This window comes from Myxine glutinosa, chromosome 7 (genome assembly GCF_964187855.1).
Source record: "Myxine glutinosa chromosome 7, kmMyxGlut1.1, whole genome shotgun sequence".
Lineage (NCBI taxonomy): Eukaryota > Metazoa > Chordata > Myxini > Myxiniformes > Myxinidae > Myxine > Myxine glutinosa.
The window spans coordinates 33,097,785-33,117,461 of NC_136267.1; the positions used below are offsets into that span (position 1 = coordinate 33,097,785).

General features: G+C 50.8%; 1 protein-coding gene and 1 long non-coding RNA gene across 16 annotated transcripts in view; both read left to right on the top strand.

Annotated features, from left to right (window-relative positions):
* Nucleotides 1-8,224: 8,224 nt before the first annotated feature.
* The window catches only part of LOC144892916 (coagulation factor XIII B chain-like), a 199,118-nt gene continuing 187,665 nt past the window's right edge, over nucleotides 8,225-19,677 (top strand). For 13 of the 15 annotated variants that reach the window (XR_013624040.1, XR_013624041.1, XR_013624042.1 and 10 more), the window contains exon 1: nucleotides 8,225-8,380. Coding sequence is in view for 11 of the 15 variants with exons in the window: in XM_078781402.1 (XP_078637528.1) it covers nucleotides 8,323-8,380 (58 nt within the window). In the remaining 4 variants the exon portion in view is untranslated. The remainder of the gene's footprint in view (nucleotides 8,381-19,677) is intronic. The other 2 variants (XM_078781409.1, XM_078781410.1) reach the window with 1 other exon arrangement.
* Nucleotides 8,401-9,182, top strand: LOC144892917 (uncharacterized). Its single transcript, XR_013624044.1, has 2 exons — nucleotides 8,401-8,520; nucleotides 8,701-9,182. It is a non-coding gene; the product is annotated as an uncharacterized LOC144892917 (long non-coding RNA).

Sequence of the window (19,677 nt, forward strand, 5' to 3'; positions counted from 1 at the left end):
GGTTTAAAATTGTGACCTGTAGCATAGGCGAGTACAAGTGAGCGGACAAACACACACACACACACACACACACACACACACACACACACACACACACACACACACACACACACACAAACACACACACAAACAAACAAACAAACACACACAAACAAACACACAAACAAACAAACACAAACAAACAAACACAAACACACACAAACAAACACACACAAACAAACACACACACACACACACACAAACGAACACACACACAAACAGACACACAAACAAACACACACACAGACACACAAACAAACACACACACAAACACACACACACACACAAACAAACACACACACAAAGACACACACACACACACACACAAACAAACACACACAAACAAACACACACACACACAAACAAACACACACACAAACACACACACAAACAAACACACACACAAACAGACACACAAACACACACACACACACACAAGCACACACACACACACACACACACACACACACACACAAACAGGAGTGATCAACACTTGCAAAAAAAAATAAAAAAATTTCCAACTAACAAACGACAGACTGACATTTGACGAAAACTTTCAATTTTCACCTCCACAAACAGCCAGGGGTGAAAACAACGTCCATCCGCCTTTGGTGAATTTCTGTCTGTGCCGCAAATGACGCCCATTCTACAGAACATGCCTTCTCCCTCTCCTCAGTCCTCAGCGTCACAAGCACCGCCCATTAATCAAGCCACGCCTTTCCCTCCAGCGGGCCAGAAATCACCCCCATTTCTTTCACTCTGCACAGCCCTTTGGCTTCATAGGACACTTAGTCTGTGAGATCGGTGTCTGTTACGTTTGAGAAGTATCGGGTCCGGACCACAGGCGGAAAAACAACCGGCTTTATTCGAACCACGCCATATATCAACTCTTCTTCTTCTTCACGTATTACGGTATTGGAGGTAATACCGTATTGCATTGTGAAACGCCCTCATGCATCCAAAAAGTGCAATTAGCATTTCCATCGTAAATATACAAACAGGGCACAGCGTCTTGCGGTCATGTGATCACGTAATCGTCTAATCGCAATCGTTTTCGCTGAAACCGAGTTCGCCGAACTCCAGTATTCTATGGCTGTGGAAATGTGCCCTTCTGGCGGACACGAAAGCTCACTGGCGTGAGGGCATCATTCCACGCACCAAGTGGGCGGCGGCCACGCCCGAGGTGTAGGCGTGGCCGCAGGATTTACACCGGGCGCGCAGCCCGGAGCGCGCCAGTGCTACAGTTGAGCTCGTTTAATAAAGACTCTTAAACTCACCGCGTTGTCCGCTTCCTTCTTGTTGTGCAAGCAAGCGCGCGTAGCACCGCGCTTCATTGGTGACCCTCCGACGTTCTGGTCAGCCGTCGCTGACCACCCGAATACGCCATCGCAATGGCAAACAACGCGGTCCAAATGAAACTCCCCGAGTTCTGGGAGACGCAAGCCGAAGTCTGGTTCCTGCAGGCAGAAGCCCAGTTCCGACTTCGAGGCATCACGGTGGACGAGACCATGTACTGCCACGTGGTCGCTTCCCTTGGGCCCGGCACGGCCGCCCGCGTCGTGTCGGTCCTGAGGAACCCACCGGCCGACGGCAGGTACGAGGCGATCAAGCGTCTCCTCCTCGCCACGTTCGGCCTCACGGTGGACGCACGGGCCGACCGCCTCCTGGACCTCCCCGAGCTCGGTGACATGCGACCATCGGTCCGCATGGACCATATGCTGTCGTTGTTGGGCGACGAAACCCCGAACGCTCTTTTCCGGGCGTTATTTCGACGCCAGCTGCCGGCACGAGTCCGCCTCGCGTTGGCCGGTTCTGTGACAACAGAACCCCGGGCTCTCGCTGCCGAAGCTGACAGGTTCTTCGCGGCTTTGGACGCGCAGGCGAGTTTTGGCACGGCCGTCGTGCATCCCGAGGCTGACCCTGATGCTGATGCACCACACCTCGGGGATCCCGAGGCTGAGGCACGCCGCGTGGCCGCCGCCACGCCACGCCCACCACCACCACGAAAACCGCGGCCTCTGCCTTCGCCGCAAACCTGGTGCCATTTCCACGCCAGGTTTGGCCACAAGGCGAGGAATTGTTGCCCGCCGTGCTCCTTCGGCAAGTCGGGAAACTACAAAGCTGGCGCTCGGTAGCGGCCCTGAGCGTCGGCCATTCCGGCAGCCTTCTTTTTATAACGGACACCTTGTCTGGGCGCCGTTTCCTATGCGATACGGGGGCACAGGTGAGCGTTATCCCTGCCTCTACGTCCGACAAACACACCATGGGCCGGGGCCCCGCATTGCTTGCCGCGAACGGAACACCCATACGCACATTCGGGAAGCGCTGCCTCTCCCTGCGGTTCGGAAGGCAACGCTTCGAGTGGACGTTCGTAACCGCTAGTGTCCCCATGGCACTGCTCAGTGTGGACTTCCTCTGTGCACACGGGTTGTTGGTAGATGTGAAGAACAGACGTCTCGTCCAGGCTGAAACGTTCAGCTCGCTTGCTTGCGCGCTGAGCAGCTCTTTGAGCGGCTCACTGAGTGGCTCACCGAGCGGCTCGCCAAGCGGCTTGCTGAGCGGTTCGGTCCCGGCGAGGTTAGTTTGTACACTTCCGGCAGCGGACGACTTCACCCGCCTCCTCGCCAGCTTCCCGGCCCTTATGCTGCCCACCTTCTCGGCGGGGGCCGTCAAGCACGGGGTGGAACACCACATCCCCACCGCCGGGCCACCGGTCTATGCCCGGGCACGCCGCCTCGAGCCGATGAAGCTCGCGGTGGCGAAAGCGGGGTTCATTACGCAGGAGCGGCTCGGCATCGTGCGGCGCTCCGAGAGTGCTTGGGCATCGCCGCATCACATCGTGCCCAAGCCCGGCGGGGATGGCAACCGTGCGGGGACTACCGGCGCCTCAATGACGCCACCACCCCCGACCGCTACCCCGTCCCCCACATCCAGGACTTCTCCGCCCGGTTGGCGGGCATGTCCTTCTTTTCGAAGGTGGACCTCATACGTGGCTACCATCAGGTCCCCATCAGGCCGGAGGACATCCCGAAGACGGTGGTCATCATGCCATTCGGACTTTTCGAATTTCTTCGGATGCCCTTCGGTTTGAAGAATGCGGCTCAGGCGTTCCAGCGACTCATGGACAGCGTCTTGCGCGACTTTGATTTTGTGTACGTATACCTGGACGACATCGTCGTCGCCAGCGCGTCCCGCGAAGAGCACCTTCACCATCTCCGCACGCTCTTCGAACGTCTGGGCCAGCATGGCCTCATCGTGAACCCCGCCAAGTGCCGGTTCAGCGTCGCCGACATCGACTTTTTGGGGCACCGCGTCACCAGGCACGGGGCCGTCCCCCTACCGGCCAAGGTGGTGGTGGTGAAGGGGTTTCCGCGCCCCCGCACAATCAAGGGGCTCCAGGAGTTCCTGGGCATGGTAAACTTTTACCATCGGTTCCTGCCCCACATCGCCCAGCTCCTGCACCCCTTGCACGAGGCCCTCCGAGGGAAGCCGGGCAAAGGTGACGTTACCTGGACCGAGCAGATGGACGCGGCGTTCGCAGGCGCAAAGCTCGCCTTGGCTAACGCCACCATGCTCGCGCACCCGGCGCCTGATGCACCGATCGCCCTCACCACCGACGCCTCGGACTACGCGGTGGGCGTGGTGCACGAGCAATGGGTGCGTGGTGCTTTGGCAACCGCTGGCGTTCTTCAGCCGGCAGCTTCGCCTGCCCGAACGCCGCTATAGTACCTTCGACCGCGAGTTGCTCGGGCTTCACCTGGCGGTCAGGCACTTCCGCCATCTGCTCGAGGGCCGTGCGTTCACGGCCTTCGTCGACCACAAGCCACTGGTCTTCGCGATGGGCAAGGTCGCTGAGCCGTGGTCGGCCCGGCAGCAGCGTCACCTCTCGGCCGTGTCCGAGTACACGATGGACATCCCGCACGTCGCGGGGAAGGACAACCCGGTCTGTCGGTCTGGTCTGTCGGTCCCTTTCCCGGTCTGTCGCCCACGCAGTCCACCTTGGCATCGACTATGCCCGGATGGCGGCGGACCAGGCCGCCAACCCCGGCGTCCAGGCCTTGCGGACCACCGTCACAGGCCTCCGCGTCACCGAGGTGCCGTTCGACGGCGCGGCCCTCTTGTGCGACGTCTCCCTCGGGCGGCCTCGCCCCATCGTGCCCGCGGGCTGGCAGCGCCAGGTTTTTGACGCCATCCACGGCCTGTCCCACCCGGGCACGAAGGCCTCCCAGAGGTTGGTCGCCGACAAGTTTGTCTGGCATGGCCTCCGGAAGGCTGTCCGCAGCTGGACCAGGACGTGCCTCCCGTGCCAGCGCGCGAAGGTGCACCGGCACACCCAGGCCCCATTGGCCCCGTTCACGGTGCCCGAACGAATGTTCGACCACGTACACGTGGACCTGGTGGGACCTCTGCCCCCCTCGCGGGGTTTCACCCATGTCCTGACGATGGTGGACCACACCACCCGGTGGCCGGAGGCTGTGCCTTTGGCAGCGACGGCGGCGGCGGACGTCGCACAGGCGTTCATCGCCACCTGGGTCGCCAAGTTCGGCGCCCCCTCGGACATATCGTCTGACCGCGGCCCCCAGTTCACCTCGGAGCTCTGGGGGGCGGTCGCGCAGGGGCTCGGGGTCCAGCTGCACCGAACCACGGCCTACCACCCCCAGGCCAACGGCCTGTGCGAGCGGTTCTACCGCTCGTTGAAGGCCGCGCTCCGGGCCACCCTCCGCGAGGGCGGCTGGGTCGACAGGCTCCCCTGGGTCCTGCTGGGCCTCCGGACGGCGCCCAAGGACGACCTGCGTGCATCCACGGCGGAGTTGGTCTTCGGACAACCGCTGCGGGTGCTGGGCGAGTTCCTCCCCGACCCCACGGCACCATGGTCCGCGGCGCAGGAGCGCTCCGCGCTGCAGGAGATGGCCCGGAGGTTCGCCCCGGTGCCGACGGCGCACCACAGGCACCCGCCTCCCCACGTCGCCCCGGAGCTTCGCAACGTGGAGTACGTCTTCGTCCGGCACGACGCCCACCGGACACCACTGCGGCCACCATACGATGGGCCTTTCCACGTGCTGGAGACCGGGGTGAAACATTTCACCTTGGACATCAGCGGTACTCCCGACCGCGTCTCGGTGGATCGCCTCAAACCGGCCCACCTCGACGTGGACCACCCACCGCCGGTGGCCCGGCCCCCGCGTCGGGGCCTCCCCCCTGCGGGCGGACCCCCGGCACCACCCAGGCCCACCGGCACGCCGCCCCCGGTCCTGCACCCATCCCGGGTGCAGCCGGAGGCATCCCAGCTGGCATCTCTGCACCGCGGACGCCGCCGGTCGCCAGAGGGCGCTTTGGCCGGGTCATCCGTTTGCCCCGCAAACTGGCCGTCCAGGTGCGTGGGAATTCTGGGGGGGCGCGTGTGGCAGACACGAAAGCTCATGGCGTGAGGGCATCATTCCACGCACCAAGTGGGCGGCGGCCACGCCCGAAGGGTAGGCGTGGCCGCGGGATATACACCGGGCGCGCAGCCCGGAGTGCGCCAGTGCTACAGTTGAGCTCGTTTAATAAAGACTCTTAAACTCACCGCGTTGTCCGCTTCCTTCTTGTTGTGCAAGCAAGCGCGCGTAGCATCGCGCTTCACCCTCATCCTCCCCCTCAACTCCGCCCTTCCAGTCACTGAAATGTCATAAACTCACATTGGAAACCCCCAAATCAGTAAAGAAAGATGCCCAACATGAACACTTCAACTGCGACTATCCACTATCCAGATCTATCCACTATCCACTACTACTAACCACGATTACCCACTATTATCTCATATTATCTAATATATTATATATTATACATATTATATATTATATATATTATTATTATATTATATATTATTCATATATATTCTATTATTATTGTTATATTATATATTATATTCTTATTATTATATTATATTATTATATTATTATTATTATTATATATTATTTTTATTATATTATTATTATTATTATTATATATTATATTATTTATATATATATATATATATATTATTATATATATATATACATATTATTATATATTATATTATATTATTAATTTTTATTTATTTATTATTGTTATTGTTCTATTATTGCTATTATTATATATGATATAATATATAAAATATATTATATATTATCGAATATACTATAAAATTATATTAAATTATTATTATTATATTATATATTATTATTATTATTACCTACTATTATCCACTATTATATATTATTATATTATTAGATAGACTATCCACGACTGGAACTTCAAACTATCCAGATAAAGTTGATGCAATCATGCAACACAGCACGACCTTGCATGGCTACTTGCACGATATTCTTTCTCAGGGGTTCAGTTCAGCGGAGACAGCAGAAGGAGTGCAAGTCGGGTCGGCAGATAATTTTCGAATGTGCATTCCAGAATTGGATGACAAGTCACCTTGATCAAGATGACATATATCGGTGACTTTAGGGTATAAAACATGAAAGCAAGGTGAACATGAAAGGTATTCTGAGGAGGAGATTGTATGTGGATGATGTGGTCGTTGTGGTGGAGAGTGGGCGGGAGATGCAGGAAGTACTTGGGGAGTGGAAGGAGGCATTTTAGAAACATGGGCAGAAAATGAGCCTGGAGAAGATGGAGGTGATGTGGGTTTGGCATCAGAGAAAAGAAATGAATATCAGGCTGGAAGGGAGGGAGATCACACAGGGAAGTAGGTTTGAGTATCTGGGTGGAACAGTGACCTGGGATTGTAAGTCAGAGGCTGAGGTGCGGAGGAGGATTCAGGTGGGTGTGAATGTGTGGAGGAGGGTGAAAGGTGTAATGGCAGAAAGAGAGATTTTAAGGAGATTGAAAGGAAAGGTCCCGATGTCGTGTGTAACACCGGCCCTACCTTCACGGTCTGGAGACGGTGGCACTGACAGCGAGACAACAACAAAGGCTGCAGGTTTGCGAGAACAACTGGGTCAGGAGGATTGTGGCAGTGAAGAGGGTAAATAGAAGGAGAATGGATGAACTGAGGGAGGAGATTGGTGTGCAGATGAGGTTGACGGGGAGATTGGTGAAATACTGGATGAGATGGGCTGGACATTTGGTGTGGATGGGGGAAGAGAGAACGGGAAAGAGAGCAGATCGGTTGAGAGTACAAGGTAGGAGGACCCGAGGTAGACCATGGTTGAGATGGGAGGATTAAGTGAGGAGGGATATCAGTGTAAGGTGGGGGTGCTTGGAGAGTGGAGGAGTGTTGTGGTCAAGGCAGGGCACGACTTCGGTGCCATCAGACCTCGCCACTTATAAATGGAAGAGGAGGAGGAACAGAACAAAAACAACATTTGGGGTATAAAAACATTGGTTCCAAGAATGTAGCAAAAATCAATGCAACATTACATAATGACCTACACTATGGGGCACAGACAAACAAACATAGGTTGGCAACCATTGCGCAGGCTTCATGGGGGCTAATGGTCTCCTTCTGCGGTGTTTATAACAATAGGTTGGCAACCATTGCGCAGGCTGCATGGGGGCTAATGGTCTCCTCCTGCGGTGTTTATAACAATAGGTTGGCAACCATTGCGCAGGCTGCATGGGGGCTAATGGTCTCCTCCTGCGGTGTTTATAACAATAGGTTGGCAACCATTGCGTAGGCTTCATGGAGGCTAATGGTCTCCTTCTGCGGTGTTTATAACAATAGGTTGGCAACCATTGCGCAGGCTTCATGGGGGCGAATGGTCTCCTCCTGCGGTGTTTCTAACAATATGTTGGCAACCATTGCGCAGGCTTCATGGGGGCGAATGGTCTCCTCCTGCGGTGTTTCTAACAATATGTTGGCAACCATTGCGCAGGCTTCATGGGGGCGAATGGTCTCCTCCTGCGGTGAAGTTCATTTCAATGGAACTCGTGTTGGGGATTTCGTGGGAAAAGAAACGTTTGCAAGATTGATTGTGGGTTGTTTGTCTTTTCCTGAATGAACAATATGCACCTGAAAAATGAAACAAGGAAAAACATGGAATATCTGGAACAATTCAAGAAAACAGGAATTCGTCATGAGCTTCCCATGAAACAAGTTACCATTATTTTATGGTTAACCATTAAACATCTAATCTTGTGCAAACAGGGTGATTTGGAGAGTTGATATCATTGCCAGGAGTTTGGGTTCATTAATTTCGTTTTCCAAACCTCGGGATAAAAGGGTTAAGGGAGAGGTGGGTATAAAGAGGGTTCAGGAAGAGCATAAAACAGACGCTGCGGAGACGGATCTTGTGGAACAGGATAAAAATGGAGGGGCTGTGGACATACTGCTTTGTGATTCTCTTCAACTCTGTTTATGGACAAGGTCAGGTTCAATCTCCTAAACTCCTTTCTTTGTCTTCTTCCCAGTAATCCTTTATGAACGTACCACCAACACTTAGCACGTAATAACAGGACATCTCAGTAGTAACCATTTTACCTGTTTGTACTCGATTCCCCAAAAAGGTAACTCTTCCAGGAGGGTTATTTACACAGTATGTCTTTTGAAAGGGGCATTTCCTTCAGGACAGACATTCCTGAATTTTACACAGAAATTATTTTAAGGCTGACAATGCAGCTCCGATGTGTTGGGCTTTTCACTGTCTCGTCTGGGTGTGATTCCCAACTTGATAAATGTCATTCCAGGTGTTGCTAAAGAATGGTGTTGCAGTCACGAGTGTGCCGTCAATTGGATGTGACAGTTGCCTTTGGACGGACTCTTCTGTCAGCGTTGGTTGTGCTTGTGCACGACAAAGATCCCAGTGTGTCTTTCCTATGGAGCAGGAAATTGTCACCAGCAGTTTGATCAAATTCCAACTCCATGTGCTGACGACTGCTGGGAGGAAATACCAAAACACCCATTGTAAACCTTGCCATGAGAATGCTTCAGAAGCACAGAACCTGCCTTCGTTTGCAGATGTGAGATATCCGATGGCACCCTTCAACAAGGAAAACAAGGAGCAATCAGAGATTGCAGACCCTCGCCAGGATGTATTTTCAGTGGTTTTTAAGGCTTTAGTGTTAAAACAAATATGGCGACCGAACCACGTGACCGATGACGTCATCATTATTTTTTTCTAAACGAATTTATTCCTAGATTATGCTCAATAAATTTCATCTTGATCGGATGAAGTTTTGTACTTGTTGAATTATGACGTCATAATGGAGGCACCTATGACATCATCATTAACATATCTTATTCCCCATGGAGAGTTCTTTACAATGAGCCATGTCTCAATTTTTTCTATTCAGCGCTTTCGGAGATATAGAGGTGAAAAGTTTTTCGGTTTTTCCAAGATGGCGGCCGAACCACGTGACCGATGACGTCATAATTATCATAAAACAATTCTACAGGTGGAGTTGCACCTATGGTGAAAATTTTCTGTCAATCGGACCAACGGTTGCAGAGAAAATCATATTTATTCTGTGTGGACAAACAAACAAGAAGACGTCATGTGGAGTGCAAAATCCGCCCCCCCCACCCCCGTCCCCAAAAGTTTTTCATTGATACAGCAAATTGTCCATTTCGTCAAGATTAAAATTGACGATCTTGATCAAAGCTCGGGTCAACAGGATGAAAAGTGACGATTTTTCAGATGAAAAATGATGATTTTGGAAAGTTGACCTTGAATTGACCTTTGACCTTTTGACCTCAAAAGTAGTTAGTTTCCCTCTTTAATGACTCAATGTGCAAATGCTGTTCAATTTTCAAGTCAATCGGATAAAAAATGGTGATTTTAGAAATTTGACCTCCAGATGACCGATGACCTTTGACCTCAAAATCAATAAGCTTCTCAATTGTGACGACGTCTACAACTCGGTGAAGTTTCGTGACGTTCGGTTTGGAATTGTGACCTGTAGACCGGTGACAAAAAAACAGACAAACAAACAGACGACAGACAAATGGACTCACATACAATACCCTCTCCTCTGGTGAGGATAAAAAAAGACATAAAATGTCATAGCCCCGTGGGTTTAGCAATTTCGCTGTACTGAGTTAAAGGCCGCCAGTCGGCCCTCTTTGGTAGGATTACAAAACAAAATCTTCTTCATATGTATACTCTCATGTGTTGTCTTTGTGTGATATATATATATATATATATATACTAGTGGGGGCACCAGTGCGAATCCCACGGGCGTGGACGTGTGTGACATTTGGACATCTTGAGTTTGATGCTGCACATTCAGTTTTACAAAATGATTGATGCCAATTCATCAGATCCACAAATGATGTAATCTACACAATTTATTTACTTCACATAATATGTTACCTATCGCTCATCTCCTCTTCCCCCCTTCCCCCCCCAACCTTTCCCCCGTCACTTCACGCCTCTCTCCCCCTCAATCCTCTCCAACTCCTCCTCCGCCTCCTCACTCCTCTTCTCTTTACTCCTCTCCCCTTCACTGCTTTCCATCTCCTCCCCACTCCACTCTTCCCTTTCCTCCTCTCCCCTCACTCCCTTCCAACACCTCCCCACTCCTCCCTTCCCTTTACTCCTCTCTCCTCACTCACTTCCAACACCTCCCCACTCCTCTCTTCCCTTTACTCCTCTCCCCTCACTCCCTTCCAACTCCTCCCCACTCCTCTCTTCCCTTTACTCCTCTCCCCTCAATTCCTTCCAACACCTCCCCACTCCTCTCTTCCCTTTACTCCTCTCCCCTCACTCCCTTACAACACCTCCCCACACCTCTCTTCCCTTTACTCCTCTCCCCTCACTCCCTTCCAACACGTCCCCACTCCTCTCTTCCCTTCACTCCTCTCTCCTCACTCCCTTCCAACACCTCCCCACTCCTCTTTTCCCTTTACTCCTCTCACTTCCTTCCAATTCCGCTCTTCCCTTCACTCCTCTCTCCTCACTCCCTTCCAACTCCTCACGAGAGATCTCGCGAGATCTCGGAGACGGTGGGAGGTATTTTCGAAGCTCCACACGGTCTCCACGTTTTTCGAAGTTAAGTCTGTTCACAATTGTATTTTGTCGAAACTGTATTTATCTTTCGGTGTGTGAAGTTATTGTGTGCAACTTTGGTTGTTTCTCGGTGTTTATCTTTCATAAATTGATCGTCTGTTTGCCGTGTCGCGAGCAAGGCCATTGCCGCGTCGCGAACGATTTGAAATCGAAGTTAAGTGATTGTTCCCATTTGTATTTTCGTTAAAACTGTATTTATTTATGGTGTTGTACGTATATTGTGTCCCGACGAAGATTTTTCGGTGCAAATCTTTCATACCTGTATTGAAAATCGTGTTAATTCGTGTCGTGTCTTGAGGCCTTGTACAGTGTACACTGTACAACCTTGAGGCTTTGTTTTTCTCTCAGCGGTCCATCGTTTGTGATCCAATAACTTTCGTTCTCTGTATTCCCAGTCTTTTCACCCATATCCTACTTCCTTGTGTAAATCTCAACTCAAAAAAAAAAAAAAAAAAAAAAAAAATTTCCTTCTCTGTTCTCATTCGTTTATTCATTCTTATTCGTTCGTTCGTTCTTCGACCACGTGTTTCTCCCCCATTTCCCCAGATAGTTTTCACTGTTATTAACCTTCAATGTTTCTCCTTCTGCGGAGAATGTTTCTCCCCTCAAGTTATGTATTCCGTCATATTTTATAACACCTTTTTCTTCTTCTTCTTTAAAAGGCTGCTTTCAACTTGCTCACCAAATCAATTCATCCCAAAAAAAATATCCATCTCCTATAGTGCCTTTTTTCTACATTCCCTAAACTCTCCTGCACTCCATCCTCCATCCAGCGTCCTTAAACGTATTTTTAACTTGAAGGTCACAAGAAACTCATTTTGCAATAAATGTTCGTTTCCCATAAATCGTACACTTTCTAAAATCCAATCTCACCCCTCCCCTCCAAATCTTCCCCATAACCCCTCCCCTCCAAATCTTCCCCATCACCCCTCCCCTCCAAATCTTCCCCATCACCCATCCCTTTCAAATCTCCCCCCTCGCCCCCTCCCTCCTAAACTACCCCCTCACCCCTCCCCGCCAAGACGCCCCCTCGCCCCTCCCCTCCTAGACTCCTCCCTCACCCCTCCCCTCCAAATCTCCCCCATATCCCATCCCTTTCAAATCCCTCCCCTTGTCCCTTCACTCCCAAACTCCCCCCTCACCCCTCCCCTTCAAATCTCCCCACCCTCATTGCTTCTCAATTTCCCCCCTCTCACTCCCCCTCCTCAAAGCGTCCTCCCCGCTTCTTCCCCCTTCCAACTCTCACCTCCATCTCCCCAACCTTCTGCCTCGCTCTTCCCCCTCCTCAAATAACACCTCATTGTGCCTCACCCAATCACCATCAAACCTTTTGTCCACCCCATCCTTCCCTTTCTCCGAGCTATTCTGAAATCTCTGACACACCTTCAACAGCTCTCCCTACCTCTTCCACCTCTTCCACATCTTACCCTACCCCTCCTCCCCCCTGTTCTGTATCTGATGCTCCCCCTTCCTCTTCATTAACGGTATGGACCTCAAACATCCGGGGCCTTCGTTCAAACTTAACTGATCTCTCCATACAGGTTGCTTCTGTCAAACCAGACGTGATCTGCTTAACAGAAACTTTCCTCCTTTATGATGTCTCTGATTCCTTAGTATCTCTCCCGGGCTACTCCCTCCTCCGGTATGATAGACCTGAGCCTCGTCCTGGAGGTGGGGTTGCTATCTTTATCAAAAACTCTCTTCCTCACTCGCCCTGCACTGCACTCTCTCCACCTCACCCCCAGAATACCTCTGGCTACGGCTTCCCCTTCGCTCCCACCTCTTGTTCATATGTGTGTTGTACCGTCCACCAAACAGTGATGACTCCATCTACATCTCGCTGTCTGATAATATGGACCAACTTCTATCTACTCATCCCAACTCTCTCTTCCTCATATGTGGTGATTTCAACTGACATCATGCCAGTTGGCTGGGTGTGGGTACCTCTCTCACCAGCCATGGCTCCTCAGCAAAGGACTTCTGCGACTCACTGGGACTGACACAATCTGTCAATTTCCCGACCCGGATCTCAGTCAACGGAACATCTTCTCTTCTGGACTTGGTTATGACTCACTTCCCTGAAAATGTCTGCTGCTCTTCTTCTGCTCCAATCGGATCATCTGATCATGTCCTTGTTAAAGTGGACATCTCTCTGACCATCCTCAGGGAGCCTGCTCAGCGTCGACGAGTCTGGCATTTCACTCAGGCCAACTGGCACGGTCTTCAAGCAGCCATCAATCATCTGGACTGGTCTCCCATCTCTACCACCTCTGACATAAACTCATCCTGGGAATTCTTCCAAAGTAAATTGCTCTCTCTCATGCACAGATTTATCCCATCTCGTCTTCAGTTGTCATACCCTTCCTCCCGTCCATGGTACACGGAATCTTGTGGTGAGGCTGTTGCCCAGAAACAACTTGCCTTCATCTCCTGGAAAGCAAATCCAACGGAAGGAAATCTAATTTCCTTTCACAAAGCCCGAAACAAGTGTGTGGCCACCCTCAGGAGAGCCAGGAAACAATATCTCTCCGTTCTCAAGACCGAACTCTCTTATCTGTCTCCCTCTTCCAAATCCTGGTGGCGTCTGGTCAAATCCGTTTCTGGTGTTTGTTCCCCCTCCATCCCCTCCATTACCTCAAACGGCTACACAGCTGACTCCGCACGTGAAAAAGCTGAATGCCTCAACTCTGTGTTTGCCTCTAAATCTTGTGTCCCAAACCCATCCCTCTCTGTACCCACCATACCCAGTCGTACCCTGCAACTCCTGGACTCCGTGTCCTTTCCTCCTGATAAGGTGGAAAAGTTTCTGTCAACCCTCGACTCTGATTCTGCAACTGGACCCGACGGCATCAGCCCACGGGTCCTAAAATCCTGCTCTGCCGCTCTATCTCACCCTCTCTCTGTTCTCTTCACCCTCTCTTTTGCTCAAGGTCAACTGCCATCTGCTTGGAAATCAGCCAACATCACCGCTATGCACAAAAAAGGTGCAAAAACAGATCCTATCAACTACAGACCAATCAGCCTTCTCCCAATTATCAGCAAAGTCATGGAATCCATCATTGCTTCGGATATGAAATCTTTCCTCTTCTCCATTGGCTTGATCTCTGATCATCAATTTGGTTTCAGACCAGGCCACTCTACTCTGGACATGCTGCTTCTGCTGTCTCAACAATGGATGGAGGTCCTCAATGCCAAACAGGAAATTAGAGCTGTCTCCCTCGACATATCACGTGCCTTCGACACGGTCTGACACCCCGCTCTGCTCACCAAACTCTCCTCCTTTGGTATCCATGGAAATCTCCACGCATGGCTGGTGGACTTCCTCTCTAGTCGTCATCAACGTGTGGCCCTGAATGGGTTTCTCTCATCTCCTCCTCCTGTTCAGGCTGGAGTTCCCCAAGGCAGTGTTCTGGGCCCCGTGCTTTTTCTGGTCTTCATCAATGATCTCTCTGACTCTCTTGAAAATCCTCTCTATCTCTTTGCTGATGACTCCACTCTTTGCCGCTCCATTCCTCTTCCCTCAGATCGGCAGTCTGCAGCCTCCTCACTCTCTGAAGACTTGGACAAAATCACAGACTGGGCAAACAAGTGGAACATGTCTTTCAATCCTGACAAATCTCACACTCTTACTATGTCTCTCTGAAAAGATCGACTGGACAACCCTCCCATCTACTTTCTCAACAATCCTCTCCAAGAAGTTCTGTCGCTCAAGCTTTTGGGTCTCACTATCTGCCATGATCTTTCTTGGGAAAACCACATTTCCAAGCTGGCCTCCAAAGCCAGTCGCCGACTGGGCATCCTCCGTCGTGCGAAGTCCTTCCTCGGTACACCTGAGCTCCTCACCACATACAAGGCTTTCATCCGCAGCTCAATGGAATACTGTTCTCCCCTATGGGCCGGTGCTCCTGCCTCACACCTAGCTCAGCTTCACGCTGTTGAAACCAAAGCTTTCAGAATTATTGGAATCTCCCGCGATGAAGCTATCTCTGAGGGCCTTTAACTCACTCACCGCAGGCAGGTAGGTGGTCTTTCTGTCTTCTACCGACTCCTCTCCGGCCTTGCACCCCCAGCTCTCTCTGTGCTCTGTCCCCCAAATATTCCTACAGGTCGCACAAGATCTGCCAGCAACCCTCTGATGGTTAAACTGCCGAAATCTCGGCTCTCTGCTCACCTTCACTCTTTCATTCCTCTTTTCTCCCGCCTCTGGAACAAACTCCCTCACTCCCTTCAATCCCACTCCTCCCTCCAGGTCTTTAAAACAGCTGTTCACCACCATCTCTTATCTTCCCCAATCCAAAACCTTGATCTTTTCTACCCCCGCTAATTCACCCCAGATCCACCTTGTTTGAAATTCCAACTTCTTTCCTGGAAGTCCTGGCAGTGTCCATATGTTTTATACCTCTCCCACCGCCCCCTTCCCATGCCCCCCCCCCCCAAAGCCCTCGCCCTCTTTCAGATCTCTCGATGTCTCCATGTCTCTCGGTCCCTGCTCTCAAATGTTGTGTTTGTGTCCTTCCCCCTCTCTCCCCATCTTGTCTACCGCTCCCGATGTTATATGTTTTATTTGTCGGTTTGTCTTTCTGTGTGATTAATGTTCGCTCTTTCACGAGCCTCGATCTTGTATACAAAAAAAACAAACAAACAAACTCCTCTCTCCTCACTCCATTCCAACACCTCCCCACTCCTCTCTTCCCTTTACTCCTCTCCCCTCACTCCCTCCCAACACCTCCCCACTCCTCTCTTCACTGGACTCCTCACTCCTCTTCTCTTTACTCCTCTCCCCTCACTCCCTTCCAACTCCTCCCCACTCCTCTCTTCCCTTTACTCCTCTCTCCTCACTCCCTTCCAACTCCTCCCCACCCCTCTCTTCCCACTCCTCTCCCCTCACTCCCTTCCCACTCCTCTCTGCCCTTCACTGCTCTCCAACACTCACTCCGCCAGTTGTTCCAAGCGAGCAGGTACGGCAAATATTAGAGGTAATTGACCTTTCTCTTGGAACAACACAGTGTAAATTCGCCCCTTGTCCTGTTCATTCATTTGTGAAATGTTTCGCAGAACAGTACACGCATGGTGACGTCATCAGACTCAGGCCACAATGATGATCTTAAACAATATTATCGGATACTTCATCCGGATTAATTACAGCTGCTCTTGTATATTGTTGCGGATATGAGGACTGTATTTTTTTTATTGTGTGCTTTATTATTATTATTGTTTATTCTGCGCCTCCTGCCTCCGGAGCTGTGTAAAGGTCAAAGGGCGTCCCATAATTAGTCCATAAAGCATCCACACCACAGCAAATCATAGAATACCCCTGTTCGATAGCTTATATCTTATTATGTGTCTTAGGGTAAGGCCTTGTCTCCCATTAACTTAAATACTCCATTGTACCAAGTGAAATAAGAATAGGTCCCCTTTCATTTCGTTTCGATGGCCAACTGCATTTTGGGCGGTTATCTCTTCATCCGCCATTGGCCACGAGGCAGGGTCGGAGAAGAAAGGCGCGTCTCCACCTCGTCATAGAGGGGAGGAGTGAGCCAGCCCCACTCGACCAACCATGAGCCAGGGGTTTGGCTAGAGAGGGCGGAGGAAGAGCGATCGGGGAGGTTCGAAAAGGTTGAGGGGCGGGGCCTATATAACCCACGGCAGGGCGTTTCCCGAAGAGAGGAGCTTTTACAACCCAGACGAGAGGGAGTCCAAGCAGTTGGGTCCAAGAGAGGCGCTTTGAGTTGAGTCCGAGAGAAGTCCAGAGTTGAGCTGCAGCTCGAGCCACCGAAACTGCACTTACTGCAGCTCGAGCCACCGAAACTGCACTTACTGCAGCTCGAGCCACCGAAACGGCACTTACTGCAGCTCGAGCCACCGAAACTGCACTTACTGCAGCTCGAGCCACCAAAACTGCACTTACTGCAGCTCGAGCCACCGAAACTGCATTTACTGCAGCTCGAGCCACCGAAACTGCATTTACTGCAGCTCGAGCCACCGAAACTGCATTTACTGCAGCTGGAGCCACCGAAACTGCAGCCACAGCAGCGTGAGGCCTGGACGGCAGTTTGGAGCAGGGCCGCGAAGGAACGGCGGCTGCCCAACGTGCGGATCGTGCTGCCGGACCCAGTGGACTTTCCTCTCCTTCCAGCCAATTCCTGTCATCATTCCCCGTGTGAGTCGTCTTTGTTTGTTCTGTCCTGGGTAGGTAATTAAGCTTGTATAAGCTAAAGATTTCACTGTGTCACCTGCGTCTCATGTGCCTGTAAATAAACGTGACTGCTTTCTTCTTGATTATATGTGTAAATAATAAACCCAGTTACTCTTCTGTACGTCTTCTTCCTCTTTGCATTCGGTCGCTTTAGAGCAGGGGCGGGCAACCTTTTCAGAGTGAGGGCCAGATGAGACTTTTGGAAGGAGATCGCGGGCCGGAGTGAAAAACGAAATCTCAGAATTACTATATTTTGTTTACATGAATAGATTGTACAAAAATTGCATTGAACACTCTACAAATCAATGAGACTGCTGGTGCTGTTTGCCATGAAGAAGTATTTCCATGTCTGGCTCGATGGTTGAGGTAGACAACAGAAGAATGTCATTGAGGTGGCGGTCCGAGAGTTGGGAGCGAAGGTGAGACTTCGTGTACGGGGCACCGTCGGTCGTCACACACACAAGACGGGAGAGGTCCAGGGAGTGCTGATCAACACACAGAAGCACGGCGTCGCAGATGTCTTTCCCAGTGGTGGTGTCGCGCAGCGGGACAAGCTGGAGGAATTCCTCACACACTTGAAAGTCAGCGGTGACGCCACGGATGAAAACGGACAGCTGGGCCGTGTCCTTTGTGTCGGTGCTCTCATCCAGAGCGAGGGAAAAGGCGACGAAATTTGAGCTGCGTGTTTTGAGTGAGTCGTGCACGTTTTCCGACATATCCTCGATGCGGCGACGAACGGTGCGGGACGAAAGGCTCACGTTCTCAAAGGCGGAACGCTGCTCTGGACAGACGGAGTCCACTACAGCGAGGAGGCATTCCTTGATGAAGTCCCCATCCGCGAATGGCTTCATTCGGCGAGCAAGGATGCGGGAGACTTCATAACTGGCGCACGTCACCTTTTCGGCCTCAGTATTCTGCTTGCGGAAGAGTGAAGTTTGTTTCTCCAAGTTGCCTGATAGTCTAACCATGGCGTCCTTCCTTTCGGTGGCAGACACCGACGCGAAGTTTGACGAGCGGTGCTCTGTCTCCCAGTGGCGGCGCACGTTGTACTCTTTTAGGACAGCCAAAGTCTTCAAGCATATGAGGCACTGGGCCTGTCCAAAGCGCTCGATGAAGAAGTACTTCTCCCACTCAGGGTTGAAGATCCGACGCTCGAGGTCCACTTTCCTCTTCTTAACACGCTGGGTCGCAGACATGATGAGCTGAAAAGGAAGAAAATTAGGTATATCAGCAATGAATAAATGATGTAACAGCAAGCAATCTGGGGCACAAAAAATCTCGGAAGACGAATTGTACAGATGAATGTATTTATTTTGCACGCACGTGGCCAACGCTGAATATGACACAGTTTCACCGTAAAACTGAAATACAGGAAATGAATCAGTCTGCATACTTTTTTTTTTAAAGAGTTCGTTTTCCTTTTAAACAAAAGTTCGTCAATTTCGTTTTCCTTTTAAACAAAAGTTCGTCAATTTCTTTTTTCTTTTACAAACAGAAAGTTCGTTATATTTTTTTTTTCTTTACAAATAGAAAGTTCGTTATATTTTTATTTTTACAAATAAAAAGGGAGAATAAAATTATTTAAACGCAGCAAATGAAAGATAATAACATGTTCTAACAAACAAAACAAAGCAAATTGAAAGAAAGTGAAAATTGAAATAGGTTTAGAGAACTCTGCGTCGCTTACCTCTTTGTTGCAAGTTATTTGTCCCAGACACCAACGTTTGTCGCAAGCTGACTGAATCGGAAGGACGTCCGTATCACATGCCGGCTGATTTGAAAAGACCGCCTATCAGCAAGCAGGCGGTGTCTAGGCAAGACAGTTCCCCGTGCGCATGTCTTCCGGAAGAGGACGGTGCTGAAGACAAAATGTCCCTTTCTTGAATTCAGACCGGCTAAATATAAACTCTTACATTTACAAATGATATGAGTTTTACTGGGAGGTCTGCGGGCCGGATTGCAATAATAAAGCCTAGCAGGGTGGCGGGCCGGACGCTAAGCCTTCGCGGGCCGGATGTGGCCCGCGGGCCGGGGGTTGCCCGCCCCTGCTTTAGAGTTTTCCATATTGAGCAGCTGCGGTGCGATACGGCCAACGTTTGGGGTTGAATCGGGTTAGTCGGGGAATAACTGTTCGGTCGCGGTAATACCACCGCTCGGTAAAATAACATCATTAACTGCGTCCGTAACAATATGTTTGCTGAGCACACATTACCTTCCAAAGTCTTTATTGCTCAGCATCCCGTGCACGTCTGTGTTAACGTTCATTGAATGTCTCGTTCGGTTCCCTCATTCTTTTATTAGTCCCCCACCGGTGACACCGGAGGGGACTACAGGTTTGCACGCCGTCCCTCCGTCCATCAGTCTGTCAGTCCGTCATTCCGTCAGTCCGTCATTCCGTCAGTCCGTCAGTCCGTCAGTCCGTCAGTCCCTCAGTCCCTCAGTCCGTCAGTCTGTCAGTCT